This window comes from Diospyros lotus, chromosome 11 (assembly GCF_014633365.1).
Source record: "Diospyros lotus cultivar Yz01 chromosome 11, ASM1463336v1, whole genome shotgun sequence".
Taxonomy (NCBI): Eukaryota; Viridiplantae; Streptophyta; class Magnoliopsida; order Ericales; family Ebenaceae; genus Diospyros; species Diospyros lotus.
In genome coordinates, this window is record NC_068348.1 from 4287862 (window position 1) to 4303367 (window position 15506).

At 35.3% G+C, this 15506-nt stretch overlaps 2 protein-coding genes across 2 annotated transcripts in view; both read left to right on the forward strand.

Moving 5' to 3' along the window:
• Window positions 1-15506, forward strand: part of LOC127812600 (uncharacterized) — a 96680-nt gene that overhangs the window by 10349 nt on the left and 70825 nt on the right. The gene's annotated exons all lie outside the window — the stretch shown is intronic.
• On the forward strand, window positions 1943-14843 carry LOC127812601 (nucleoside diphosphate kinase IV, chloroplastic/mitochondrial-like). The gene is made up of 15 exons (XM_052353037.1): window positions 1943-2285; window positions 5189-5337; window positions 5422-5530; window positions 5613-5695; window positions 6725-6788; window positions 6893-7010; window positions 7695-7849; window positions 8345-8383; window positions 10302-10386; window positions 11965-12087; window positions 13566-13603; window positions 13718-13768; window positions 13904-14071; window positions 14150-14262; window positions 14470-14843. The coding sequence occupies exons 2-15, from the start codon at window positions 5213-5215 to the stop codon at window positions 14591-14593; spliced, it is 1395 nt and encodes a 464-aa protein (XP_052208997.1). The 5' UTR covers window positions 1943-2285; window positions 5189-5212; the 3' UTR covers window positions 14594-14843.

The window sequence follows — 15506 nt, forward strand, 5'->3', positions numbered from 1 at the left end:
AAACACTTTATGTATTGCATTTATCAATGCTAATTCTCTGTCCGTAACAACTACTCTCGGAAATATATTAGATCCCATCAAACTCTGTAATCTTTCCATTGCCCATGTATAGTTATCCTCGTATTCATGATCCATGAATGCAAATGCAACAGGAAAAGTTAATTCAGTGGATGTTACACCAACAATCTGAAGCATTGGATATCTGTACCTATTAGTTTTGTATGTACAATCCATTATTAAAACATGGGGGAATACCTTTAATAACTCTATAGCCATCGGATGAGCCCAAAATAAATCTGTAATACAATCTGTTGATCTCTCACATCTATGCCATTCCACATAATTACATTCTCCTAATTTCTTCATCAACTGTTGCATTTGTGATCGACCACCTTTCTCTATAAGTCTATATCTTTGACGTGCATTATATATAGTTTTGATAGTAGTTACGTTTCTATGGTCCTGTGCCTTTATAGCCATCAAAATATTTCTAGGCTTCACAAGATTATTAGACATTGTATTCAATATTTTTTTCTCTTCTTCTGTAAGCCGCCCTGCATATGAATGACCCTCAAGTTGAGTTGATGGTGCATGATTGTGAAATCCACATGTAATCTTCAACTTCCATTTTTCGTCTAAAACTTTGAGGCCAACTAATTGAAATGGACAATCACATTTCTTTGAACCCATACACTTACGTTTTAATTCTTCCCCTGATTCTTCTCTCTTTTTTGATGGTCTATATTTTCCACCTCTTTCGCAAGCAAAACGAACTCTAAATGGCCTTCCGGGACCTCTATATTCAGAACCCTTTATCACGATAACAATTCCATTTTCTTTTCCAACTTGTCTAACCCATCCAATAAGTTCTTCTTTATTGCTAAACAACTGATAAAAAAATAGAATTCAAATATTGTTCAAATAATAATGAAATAAAAATTTAATAAAAATATATGATACCTCATTGGTAGTAAATGGTTCAATAGCATCAAATGACTGTTGAAATGAAAAAAAAAGTATGTAAATAGAAAACATAAATAATTTAGAAACATTGTTCACATAATAACTAAATGAAAGTTTAATAATGTATAATACCTGATTGTTGGTAAACGGTTCAACAGCTGACTGATGAAATATGAACAAAAAATAAAAATTATGTAAATAAAAAATATAAATAATTTAAAGTAATGAAATATCCGAATCATTAGATTCGGGGTTACTTGACTCCCCCGAACCGAAGGATTCGGGACATCATCGAGTTCCCGAATCCTTCGGTTCGGGTACTCAAAGAGTCCCCGAATGAAAGGATTCGGGGCACACTGATTCCCCCTGAGGATTTGGGGTATCTTTCAGAGTTTCCCAACTCTTGCTTATAAATAAATTTAGAAATACAATAAATTTTCAAATACCTTATGTATTTCATCATCTTCTTTCTCGCCAGAACATGAATAGTTATTATCTTCTTTGTAAAACTCCGTAAACATTTGTTTATGATAATCTTCCATGCATAACTTGCCTATCACGAGCTGAACTGTGCTTAGCAATCTTTCGTGTTGAGTGAGTAATAGTTGTTCTGTAATGCTTGTTGTATGTTGAATAACAATGACTGCGCGGCGTGGGTGAGTAGAAGTGTTTAGATATGATGATATAGTGAATAAAGTGGCTGTAGCAACGATGGGTGAGAAATTACGTACACGCGCGCTTGAAAAAGTAAATGCTGAGTGGTTGAACATATAACATTTATTAAGGGTAAATATGAGATTTTATGTGAGGATTTTTTAAGAATATTAAAAATAGGTTATGGAGAGCAAAATTGATGGTCGTAAATAGAATTTCCAAACAACTTATCCTAATATATAATGTCCCAAGGTCCAGGGTTAAATTCGTCATTTCGTAAAAACACCATGAATAAAAGAACAACGTGCCAACCAGTCCAATCATGTTCAATGAAGAAGACAAGACGAGAAGTTCCTTCCACCACAGCACAGCTCTTCCTCTCCCAATTCTCTCCTTACCGGTCCAAGCAAATCCTATTTGTTCATTCATTTATATTCGTTTAATTCATGTTTTTCATTTCCGTGTTCTTGCTATAATCTACATGTGATGATTCGTCAGTATTGTGCTCGTTTATGATGCACATCTGGTTTTGGATGAATGGATCTTTTTCTCTTCCAACCTTCTCTCTAGCAAGTTCGTGTAGAGTTGGGTGTTTTCGTATCAGCTGATCCAGTAAGGAAATTTCTGGGTTTTGCAGTGAATTCTTTTCAAGCAAGCAATAGTTTCAGGTTTGATTTTCTTATGGTGCCTCTGATCTCCAATTTAGGATGCCTACCTCAGTTATTAAATTGGTGCAAAATTTGTGAACCTTTGTGGGGCATGGTCTTGATATTCGAAAATTAAGCTTGTTCAGTCAAGCCTTGTTTGGTAAGTAACCCTGAAGGTTTGTAATTGAAACTAATATGCAGTAGAGTAGCAGTGGAGGTTGGAGTCCTGAAACATTAAAAGCCCCCAGTGGCATGGAAGTCTGGATAGAGTTACCCTAGTTTTTCATGATTTTATCCCGAATTTTGCTTACAGAACTGGGATGGGCTCAAGAGTTCACATTTTGGCTCGATAGCTGGTGTGGTCATGGACACCTTAGCTAAGTTTTCCCCAACATTTTTTGTTGGTTAAGCATAGAAATGTCTCTGCAGAGGATTCTTTCATTTGGTCTTAGGAGGCTATGGTGGGGCTTTCATGTGTAATCTCCAAAACTGGGAAATTGATTCCTCAACTGCTACTTTTTTTATGCTTGAGCTTCAGAACATTACTGGGGAGAAGAGGACTGTTTGAGATGGCACCCAACGAGGGGAAGAGATCTTTACTGTTTAATCCTTTTTTTGATGCTCAAATGGCCTGTGATTCTTGTTGTTAGTGGTGGTGGGGAATTGGTTTCCCTTGAAAGGGTGGTTCGCAAATCGAGACATAACCTAAGATGGCCTTTCTTGTTTTGACTACCTGTCTTGGTGTCATCCTCCCGATTGACAATCTGTGAGGTAGGCCTTTTAGCTAACTAGTGTTACATGTGCAAGGATTGCAGGGAATCGCTGGACTGCCTTTTCTTACATTGCCCACTGGCAAGTCAGTTGTGGTGCCTTATCTTTGCTTGTTAAAGGTTAGCTGGGTGGTATTGGCCGGAGTTTCAGATCTGTGACTTTCTTGGACATGAAGTTGTCCAAGGTGAAGTATGGGAAGTGTGTAGAATATCATCCCTTTATGGGTGATTTGGAGCACTTGGAGAGAGTGAAATAATAGACTTTTTGAGAGTCTGATTTATTTTCTTTAGGACACACTCTTCATTTCCCTTTTTTGTGGTTAAAAGAAGATTCTACTTTTTGTCTATCAGATGAGTTTTCTTGTATATAGATAGTTTTATATTTTCTTTTTCCTTTTTTTTTCCCCTCTTTTTTATGGTGTTCTTTGGCACTTCTTAAATGAAATTTATTTATCATAAAGATCAATAAAAGTATGTATCACAGAGCTCTCCCTCAGGCATAGTTGCAAGTTTAAACTAGCTTGCAGAATTAAATCTTCTGCTTAGCAACTGTATGGTTACTTGCATCCTTGGTGGGTAGGGGCACAATTATAGTTGAAAGCCATCATGGGATCTCAAGTGGATTGTAGGCTGCTGCAGTCACATGGATTATTATTACAATTCGTCGGAATCAAGTCAGAAATTGCCTGAGACTCGCCTCTAGCTTAGCTTCCAGAGAACCGAATGGATCTGCTCCGCTAGGGCCACTTATGATCAGCAATTCGCTGATGTTCAGCAGTCACACAGGAGATTGCCTCCCGCAGTTGCCTTCCTGATTTGCTTCGGTAGCCATGGAATGATCAGTTTGGATCCAAAGCCGGAATTCGTCTCCAAATTCTATGAGTTTGCCGGAATCACAATGGAGGATTGACTGCCTTTGATGCCAATTGTTACAACCTAGGAGGGCTAGGGTTTAGAAAGGAAATTGAGAAGTATTCGGAAGAGAGAGAGCAGAATTGGAGGGAGAGACTGAACACAAACAGAGAGAATAGAGGGAAAACAGGGGAGATTGAGAGAGAAATGTAGGGAGAGAAGTCTGAATTCCAAATATCCCTTCACAATACCATTCTCTACACACTATAGCCTATTTATAGTTTCCTATTTATAGTCTCTCTAAGTGAAAGCCGATTCTAGAAACAGCACTCAACAGAATTAAAAATATCTCCTAACAAACAATTGTAGCTCAATTACATTATTGCCCCTCTATTGCCCTTGGGAATGTGACATAAGTGTCTTTAAACTAGACCTAAACTAGGTTTTTAACCTTAACCTATCTTGTCTAGTTGAGGCAAATAATATTAATGCTTCTCTTAGTCATCACATCTACCACCTTCATAGATAATGGATTTTCTTTCAACATTCTAATATTTCATGATCCAAAAATCCTAAGCCTCTGGTCTTAGGCTAAGTTTATGAAAATGCAAAAATCTTTGCAAATTTAGAAGTATATCTAGGCACCAATTTAGCGTGGATTTAGCCCATTTTTAGGTGCACTCAAGTGGTACAGCACAGAATCACACTCTTTAACAGATGTGGTTCTGTTTAGAATCCATGTTAGAAGATCTGATAGTTTTTACCCTTGGATATTGACCTACTTATATACCCTCTTTCATCTGGACTTGGGGCCAACTATGATAGGAAGTAATATCTTCAACGCTAAAAGTGTCAAGTGAATGCTCAATCCACATGTAAAGTTATAAGATGAATGTAACATACTCTGTAGAATTTTTAGTTGGTTATGAGAAGTCTTGTGCTTGATTTCTTTTTAATTCAACAGTGTTTGAAAAAAGGTGTGATATTGAATCTGTGTGCAAGTCCAAATAACGTTGTCAAGATAAAAACTTATGGGCCAACGCCAAATTTTATTGTTACTTGGAGCCTGATGAATTTAATCCATCAATTACAGATATATATATATATATAGTTATCTATTCTATCCTGCAACAATTGAATGGTGCTCACTTAATAAATGCTTCTAGCTTGTATAGGACAAAGTAGTGGCAAATGACATTCTGAGTAGAGGGGAAATTGGCAGTTTTAATGTTAACTCTTGTTATAGATATATGAAGGTGAATGATCTAATCAGACTTGTAATTTGATTTTTTCTGATTGTAGATTTTCAAAGTGGGAGTAAGCTTCATGGGTGATGGTCCTCGTGGAATAGAAGTTTTTCCAGATCATTTTGAAGCTTCAACATCTAGTATGGATTATATTCAAACTAATACTTCCTCTATTTCGCATCAGACTACAGATGACCCTTTGAGGTATTTCTTCTTTCAAGGAGCAAGGGAAGAAAAAATACACCTTGAATTGATTTCATTTTTATTCTTTGTTCTCAATTAGCATAGGTCCAATAGTAGTACGTGGGCTCGAAGAAAATTAAGAAGTGCTGTAGCCATGCTAAATTTGTTTGGTCTGAGGGGACTTCCATGGGGATCTGGCAATGATCAGGAAAAGGTTGATAGAATTACCTTGTAGTGCTCAATTATTTTACTCATTTCTTATAATTCCTGACAACTGCAGCAATTTTGTCTTGCAGGTTGTGTTAAGTGCTGCGGAAGTTGAATCCCTTAGAGCAGGCCTTGCTGAATTAGAAGAAAGAGATGCTTACTTGAAAGCACAGTAAGCAATTTGATGCTTGATTTTGGATCTCCGGAACAGTGATATGCTTTTTCCTGTGCAGTGTTTTTTTTTTTTTGGTTAACTTTTGCAAGGATACAGTTTCTTATTATTACTATTTTTTTTAATATATAGTTCCATGAGATATAATTCTTGTCATTTAAAACACATGGCAAGGCATGGAGTTGGAGTCACATGTTTAATTTATACTTTTTGACATTTGTAGTATATTCAGATGATTGATCATTCCTGGCCTGATAAAGGGCATCTGGCATCCCTAGTGCACCCTGTTTTGTGATGGTTGGGCACCTCACTCTTTTTTTTTTCTTTACTCAGAGTGGTTGTAACCATAACTCAAATTTGTCACCTCCCAGTCACAAGGTTCCTGGCCTGATAACTGATGAAATTTCTGTGAGGTCAATTTAGATGTTTAGACAGTTTCCACAATCAAATTTAGAGCCAGTCTAGAACTTCTATAAGTTTATCTGTGGTGTTTATATAAAATGTATGGAATCTACTATTGTAGTCACTTTCAACATCAATAAATTGTATTTTATTGGGCCTCACATTAAACTCGAACTACAAACTTTGTGCATGTTAAAGAACAGAGTAGAAGATTTTTTACCTCAAAATCTGAAAGTTGGTCAAGACTCGAGATGCAAGAAAACATGGGGTTTGAGGCATCACCCCACCAGCATTACCTCATCATTTCCAAATAAAAGGTTTTAAGAAGGGTTTTTTTTTTTTTCAAGGAAGACTCAATTAGTCTATTTCCTAAAGACATTGTGATCCAATACACCAGATAAGTATGTATAGGCTGCAAAGGGGGAGAAGCAATAGGCCTAGGAACTCTCTCTTTCTCTCTCTCTCTCTCTCTCTCACACACACACACTTTTTTCACATGCATCCATATTTCTATTTTATTTTGATTACTATATTCTGTTGTTCTTTGGCTTATTTGGGGGGCGATACATTAAGTTGAACATACTCTGCATCAATTATCATAACATAGATTCTTTTTGTTCCATGCAGGTTGGAACATGTTGATGAAATTTTGAGATCTGCTCGTCTTTCAGGCTATCTGTACATTCGGACTGTATTATCTCCATCTTGCTTTCAATTTTGTTTTTGTGTTTGGAATGCTTTATGTCTTTAAATTGTTAATTTCATTGATTTCCTTCTGCTCCTTTTGTTTGGTAGAGATGGGCAGCATTACCTGGAGAACCTCCTCCGCTTGATGATACTGAAGTCGATGATTGGCTTCCGCGCTTTCTTGTTCTCCATGGATCATGCATCTTCTTCTATCTGTTGTCAACAGGTAGCTGATTGGAAATTTCGGCCATAATTTTGTTTTTGGTTTAGTATGCATTTAAACATTCTTTAGTAATTATGCACAAGAGATCTTGCTTGCTTAATGCTATTCACTGGATCCCTGATAAGACTATCAGGAGGGTGCTACTTCCCTTAGAAGCAATGTTAAACATGTCTAGCATTTTTCTAAAGCTAAAAAGTCAAGCAAAGTCTGCAGATATTGTTTGAATCTCAACATTCTCTATGACTACTTTGTTGCACTGTTATATGGTTGTGATTGTTAATGGACGTTGCTAATTTAGCATAGAAGCTTATTTTACTGGCTCTTTGGCCAGTGCAGCTCTGGAATGTGACCCAAATATTATAGCCAGATTTGGTGCTCTTGACTTCATTTTTTCGTACATTGAGGATATTAGGGAAAGTAAGCAATGAGAAACCTGTTTGTACAAGAAAAAATCTTGCTTTGTTTGTTCTAGGGTTAGGCGCTAAATGTTACCTCAAGTCAGCATTATTGTCACTTAGAGTTGTTTGTTTCTGTCCCAAAGCATCTCATGCCAATTTGTAGGTGAACAGTATAAAATGAAATCAACTATCGCATATCCAAACTTTCTGCGTGCATATTTACATGTTCTATTACAGTGAGAGAGCACAAAAATTGCTTGCTAATAAGCTTGAAATAAATATTTTACAGATTTAAGTCCTCAGGACTCCACCTTATTATCTGATGTCACCGAAATAGGTCCTTTGCCATGCTTTACACGAGAAGATGGGGAAACTCGTTATTGCTTTTACATTTTAACTCATCACGGGCTGCGGTTCGAGTGTTCAAGTGCTTCCAAAGTACAGGTAAACCAAATAATTTGATATCTAGTGGGTGCGGTTATCAGGTGCTCATTTATGTCTTGAAATGCGGTTCTCAATGCATGACTTTCTAGTATTAGTCATGCCTCTGTCTTGAAAGTTGAAACCCGGGACACTTGTTTTTGAGTTGTAAAATGGAGGGTTCTCTATTTTGCAGGAATCGGTTGATAGTTATTTTGGTTAGTAGAGTGTGTTAACTCTTTGGTTTTGTTAACTCTTTGTTCATCCTTCTCGTCATCATTTTGTTTGCTTCTCTTCAACAACAATAACAAGCCTTAATTCCACTAGTTGGGGTCAGTTACACGAATTCTAAACTTTTAGTCATTTCTGTCCAAACTGGTATCATCTTTAAGACTATTATTATAACTTATATCATGTTTAAATTTCCCAGCCATCTATTCGAAAGGTTTTACATGAACCTCTGCTTATCTTACACTTGCACTCAGTCTCCATTCTTCATCCTTTCTGTTCCTCTCCCAGGTGGACTCTTGGTTGAGGGCATTGCAGACTGACTCTGAGGTTGGCCCTGACAGAGCAGCTTCTGCTGATTCTGGGGAACCGTGACATCGTTTAAGCATCAGTTGCAGCAAGTTGTAAATAGGTCGAAAATCAAAATTAACTTCTTCTATTAGCAGATGTGTAAATTAGGATTGATTCCATGAAATTCATCCCTTATGCTCTGTACATAACACAGACATTGTGGTGGAATAACTTGCAGCTGTGTTGAGTTGCACTCATTTTGATCATTCATGTAACTGACTTTACATAGTGAGATATGGTTGACAATCTTTATTAAGAGTCTGGAAAAATAGACTCTTCTGTGGGAAGAAAGGGAAAACAAAGTGTGAAAATGATTCTCTCTTCATTGATCTCAGAAGATATAATGGTACAGTTGTTGTTCTACTTTTGGTTTGATATGTGTCCCTTTATTCCAAACTAGCAGGAACCCATCAGCCATCACAATCTCGTGTATCTTTCAGTTGTGGATCATCATGTCATGATGTGCCCTTTTGGTACAAAAGCTTGCAAGAGATTACACAAGGGAAGCTTCCTCCAAACAAGGACTTGGATCAAAATATAAAGCAATGGGGCACTTAATTCATGACACAATCATATTTTATGATTTTGGTATATGCATTTATTATAATTTATCCAACATGATTAAGCCAAATTAGCAAGTAATTTACATTTATGTTGAACTTCTATACCAAACTAATGACTCTATTTTAATTTTTGTTATAATTTAGTTCATTTTTTTATTAATATATAATAATTTAAACCCATAAAACGCTTAATGTTAAAATTAACAAATCTTACAACTAAGTGACTTATATATACCATGTAAATTTGACAAAAAAATAAAAAAGAGACTGAATTATAATAAAAATTAAAATTTAGTGACTGTAAAGACAAATATTAAAATATAATAATCAATTTATTACACGTATAAAATTAAAAATTAACAATATAATTTACTCATTATTCTAGTCTCCAATTATTCAATAAAAAGGCAATGGATGTGTGTGTGTACCTCTTTTGTACACTGTCTTGTGTGGGAGACTAAAAGCTCCCAAAAGAAAGGAACCTTCCTTTAAGATGCCATTTCTAATGGCGTGATCAACATTGTTCAATTGGATTTAAATTGTAAATTAGTTGGACAATTTTAATTATTTTAATTTAATTTAATTTTTGTATTAAAAATAAAACAAAATAACTAAATAAAAACATCATTTTTACATTTTATTATTTTTTTCAATTTTTTTGATTTGAAAATATATTCGATCGATTCAGTTTTTAACACAACTTCGATCTATTCAATTTGACTGAATACTCGCTCTTAATTCCTACCAATGATTTGTTGCCCAACTTAAACTTTTTTCTTCTTTTTAACTTACAATTTTTACTCTTTTAATGTGCATAAAATAAATACATTTATTAGACACTAGCAATAACTTATGAATTAAATTAATTAAATAAGTATATAAAATTTTATACGTAAACTCATTTTAAAAAAATATTAAAACTTTAGTTATAAATAAAATTATTAGAATCTCTTATTATTGAATCAATCGCATCTAATAATAAAATAATTTTTGTTATTAAATTAAATTAATTAGTGAATCCAAAACTCACTCAGATAGAGATATTGGTTATATTCATGAGATGAGAGTAAGCTATATTTATTTTATTAAGAAATAATAATAAATGAATTAAACGTGCAACGTCAGCATTGGGCCAGAATCACGGAGAGACGGCGTCGTTTTCGGATTTTGAGTAACGAATAGGGTTCAACCAAAACGCATTCCCATTCAACCACGACAAGCACGCTTATCTCTCCTATCGCCTCCTCTCCGACTCCTCTGAGTTCTCTCTCTCTCTCTCTCTCTCTCTCTGGCCAAAGTTTCCAACGAAAGAGATTTTCTCGAGAGCGCCGAAGATGAGTTCTCAAATCTGCAGATCTGCTTCTCGAGCTGCGAGGTCTCTGCTCTCTGCTTCGCGCCGGAGCTCTCATTCTTTTGCCGGTAAGCTCTATTTCTATCTGTTTCTCGAGTCTTCCGCCTGCAATTTGCCTGATTGATCGTGCTTCAATTTAAATTTATTCTGTTTTGGTTGGTTTTCGATTAGTATTGGCGTTTCGTTGGTGATATGTAGTTCAAGTGTTCTAAGCCTGATTCTTGCCTATGTAATTAGATCTTATATCGATGCGGTTAGGATGAAGCGTCGATGTTCGGCGAGATTTGTTTCCTCAAAATTAAATTCTCGTTTTCTCATTTCTCCGGCAATTGATGCAATCTGTTCCATCGGCGCTTTCCTGATGAATCAACCAATAATTTCCGTTTTTTCTTTGATTTTGTTGTAACATGTTACAGTGTGACTGCCACATGGCAGTTGATTGAGATGTTTGGTGTCATCTCTGGTTTATGCGTAGCGCATTCATCTGTGTGCATGGAATACTCGTACTGACATTTGTTGGAAAATTTGATATATTCATATCTCCAAATTAATAAATAGGTGATTAAAAAATTATTTTCAAAACATATGTAATATAATGTATAATTTATGTTATTATAAAAGTAAAAGAAAAAAATTAAGTGTAATATGTATGTGTACTATACAGATACACTATATGATGATTAATTGATTTTAATTATAAGATACTATGCGGTTACCATTTGATCAATATAATATGAGATATTATATTATATTTAAAAAAAAAAAAGCAGCCACCTCGTAGCTGCCTCTCCCTTTTTCTTCTTTATTTTTGCTTCTCCTTTTCTTCTTTCATTCTTCTTCTTTCTTTTCTATAAACAAAAAGTTTTTCCTTGAAAAAGTATGACAGAATTCTTAGGCAAATTATTTTATAAAATTCTCATATTCTTTCAATTTTAATAATATTTAACTAGTGTTCTAATTTATTATTAGACTCTGAAATTTGTGCTAACTTTTTAATCTATAAACTGTTATACTATGGGAAACGAACGCCAATTAACTTCTAGTACTTTCGGTGAGGCGACGAATTTATATAAAAAAAATTATATATTACACATGTCTCGATTTTATTATTCTTCTATATATTGTTGTGCTTTTATTTTCTTTTATGCAATATTATATTATTTTAATATTTTTATATTACTAGTTTATATATAATATTATAATAATTATATTTTTGAACAATAATTATAATATTATAAATATTATTATTATTTAACTAATAATATAATTATTTTATTGTGATTCCCTAACAATCTTATAACAGAGAATGGAAAGTCAGAGAGAGTAGGGGAAGAAAAATTTTATTATATTTTTCTAACAACATTACGATCGATCTATATGTAGATGTATTTTGTGTTAGTTGTACTCACGGTTCCATGCATGATATTTATGGAATATGGATTCAGTGCTAAGAACCCATTGCCTTGAAATTCTTTTTGATTCAATTGCTACTTCATCGAATTTATCCTTTGCACCTCAAAACCATTGCAAGTACATTTCATATATATACACGCACACACATATATATATCAGGTGCAGATGTCATTTGCATGGACAACGCAGTATGCGTAATAACTTGTGCATAAATATGTTTTCTATGACTGCAGAGGGTAGAGCTGCAGGAGTCTTACTCAGACGCCAGGTGTCCTCGTTAGCTTCATACGGAAGGCATGACTCTGGAAATGCAAACAGGGGATGGATTTCTGGGGCCTTTGCCCTTCCTGCTGCAGGTTGGGATATAAACTTTTCCTGTTCTGCAATAATTCTGTTCGAATTTCTTATAAATTGCTTTTAGGCAGCCAGGATCTTGTGGAACTTTTAGTTGATTTTTAAAATATTATGTACTCAAATCATATTATAACTGTCTGTATGTCTTATTATGTACTAACCTTTTGTCATCATTTACCTAATACTGTTTCGTTTGTAAGAATGAAGGCATACCTGTTCTTGTATGTTTGCAATCAAGCTTCCTGGTTTTGGAAGATGAAGATAATTGTTTCTGAAAATAAGCTGGATTTCTCCACAGATTTTGTAGATCTGGATTCTGAATAAGTGAATTGATGGAAAACATAGTTACATGAATTTTTTAACGTTTTCTAGTCTGCATTTCTCTACTTTTGTAACCCATCATATCTTTAATACTGTTTACTTAAACAAATGGGTAAATTGCAATCAGACCCCTTGTGGTTTAGAAATGGCTTTAAAGATCCTTGTGATTTTAAATTTTTTGCATAGACACCCCTTCCATCACAAACAACGTGAATTAGACATTAATTAAGTTAAAATAAACTAATTTGACTGAAATTAACCAATAATAAAATTAAAAATTAAATAAGAAAATTAAAAAACTTGTTTGGTTGATGGATTCCTTCCCACTGCCGGAACTCATCGGTGATGGCCAATGGGTTTCCCATAGAAGCCATTGACGAACGAGAGAAGCTCATTGCCAAACAACCGTTATCTTCAACCTCACCGTCTCGCTGTTGGGTCCCTGGGTTCAAAGCATGCTGCATCAGCAACCACCGTTGGGTCCTTGCCGTCTCTGACTCCAGATCTTGTCGCCGTCTCAAACAAGGGGTTTGAGTGCAATTTACCCTAAACAAGTAGTATCCTTACACTTTACTAATTCTGTATCATCATGGTGAGAATATGGTAGCTTGGGAGTGGAACCTAGCTTAGAACTAGTTCTCTTTGTTGAATAATAAAGGAAGAGGAGCCTTGTCTCTTGTTGAAGATTAACATTGCTGGCATCCGTGACCTCTTCCACATCAATCACTCCATGCTTATGTGTGGTAACGGGTTGAAACAATTGACTGGGCTTGTTTAAAATTTGAACTTGTCCCATGTTTCTCCCAACATTACATCTTGATTCCTACCTTCCCAAGTCTGTTGTGTGGTCTCGCACTTCCTACAGTAATCACATCTTGTGCTTATCCTTTGTGGTGTTTTTTCAATGCTATAATCTCATCAAACAGTTGGAACACACCTTACTTGAATTTGCTCTACCTGTATATGATTTTTAACAAAGCTGGGTTGCAGTGGATATCAATTTTGCCTATACTAGTTTAGAAGATGGGATGGTTATTGCAGATAGTGTAATTATCCATGCGATACCTTGGTTCACTCAGGGTCTTGATTGCATGTTCTTATCACTTGAAAGCTTGTCAATCTATGAATCCTCATTTTATGTCCTTTATGTGTGCTGCAGCCTACATGCTTCAGGAGCAAGAGGCACATGCTGCAGAGGTACTTTAGTTGGCATTTTACTCTATATTTTTCCCATTATCAGTGACACGACATTATTTTCTTGCTTTTCATCTATCTTTTTGATGAAATTTTATCCGCGCCTCAACTGATCAGATGGAGCGCACTTTCATTGCTATCAAGCCTGATGGGGTGCAGAGAGGGCTGGTAAGATTAACTACCACAGTAGTGATATGCCTGTGTGCGCTATTGGCAAGGGATGTGGAAATGAATCATTGCACCTTCTCTTTGTTATCCTATTTAGTGTGAGTACATTATTAACAGCATTTTTTTTATAACCAGATTTCAGAAATCATATCCCGTTTTGAGAGAAAAGGTTTCAAGCTTGTGGCGATCAAAATAGTGGTTCCTTCTAAGGAATTCGCCCAGAAGCACTATCATGATCTCAAGGAAAGGCCTTTCTTCAACGGTCTGTGTGACTTCCTTAGCTCTGGCCCTGTTGTAGCAATGGTCAGTTACATCTCTCCTCCTATGTCTCTGTCTGACAACTTAAGAACCAGCTGAATTCAATCTTTTTTACTTGTATAGGTCTGGGAAGGCGAAGGAGTGGTAAGATATGGGAGAAAGCTCATTGGAGCCACAGACCCTCAAAAATCAGAACCCGGAACCATCAGAGGCGACCTGGCTGTCGTCGTCGGAAGGTAATGTTCTAAATCAGTGCTGATTTTTCATTCTCTTTGCCCCTGCAGTTGCAGAGGTGGTAATTAAAAATCCACATCCTGAATTGCCTTTCTTTTAGATTTACAGCCAGTAATCTAGATGTTTTCAGCTGTTGTGTTGGTTCTAAATAGGCAGGACATGGGTCAATTGTGATGCAATTGTAATCTGGATGTTTTGTTGCGTTTCAGAAATATCATCCATGGAAGCGATGGCCCTGAGACAGCCAAGGATGAAATTAACTTGTGGTTCAAACCAGAAGAGTTGGTTAACTACACAGGCAATGCAGAGAAATGGATTTATGGATCCAACTGATAAGTTTTTTGGTATTTTCTTCTCGGCTACGCAGGTCCCACGCGAAGAGGGAGGGCACAATTTATCAGAATAAGGTCATTTTTCTTGAGGTGACTTGTAACATTGCGTCGCTTCATGCTGGTAGCAAAATAATAAATCACTATGATTATTATCCATCTTCTTATTTATTACGATTTAACCTAATGCTGTAAAGTTTTACAGCTTCCCCAAATATATCAATGGGCATACGGTACTTTGGGCTGTTTTGGTATTTGCCACCCTTTCTAAGCATAATAGTTTGGCATTAATTTATCACGGGAATCTTTAAGGGAGGGACCAATGGCATAAATGATAAACATCCTCGATTGCAAAAGTGAGTAGCCAACCTATGGGGACTACAACATGTCAACATCTACAATTAATGCAAACTTTTGGGGCGGTTATTGAAATTTTTTTAACTTTATGTGTTCAGTTCTATTTGTTTTGCGTTTGTTTTTATCTTTTGTTAAAAATAAAAATAAAACATTGTGTTTGGTAATATTGTAGTTTTTCAAAATTTTAACATAAAAGCAAGCAATAGTGATTGATAAAATAAGGTTGTTGTGTACTTATTAGATGATTAGATGTGTGTGGGAAATTATTTATACTGACAAATGGGCATATTTTTTACCCAAAAAAAACATTAGTTTTTTTGAAAATTAAAAAATACATGAAATGCCATTTTTTTAAAATAAGAATACATTACAGCTTACACCAAATGTCATTTAAAATTTGACATAACTATAGAAATCACTCTTCTAATTTAGAAAATTACAAGATCACCCATACTTAGAAAAAAATTTCAGTCACTTATTTTACTTTCTTTAATTACCTTTTACAATTGCATAATTATTTTTCAAAAATTCCCTTATACACAATCTTCCCATTTACATTG

Coding starts and splice junctions, on each gene's coding strand:
- LOC127812601 (XM_052353037.1), top strand. CDS start 5,213: ATGGGTGATGGTCCTCGTGGAATAGAAGTTTTTCCAGATCATTTTGAA. Junction 5,531..5,612: donor CTGGCAATGATCAGGAAAAG/GTTGATAGAATT, acceptor TTTGTCTTGCAG/GTTGTGTTAAGTGCTGCGGA. Junction 5,696..6,724: donor GATGCTTACTTGAAAGCACA/GTAAGCAATTTG, acceptor TGTTCCATGCAG/GTTGGAACATGTTGATGAAA.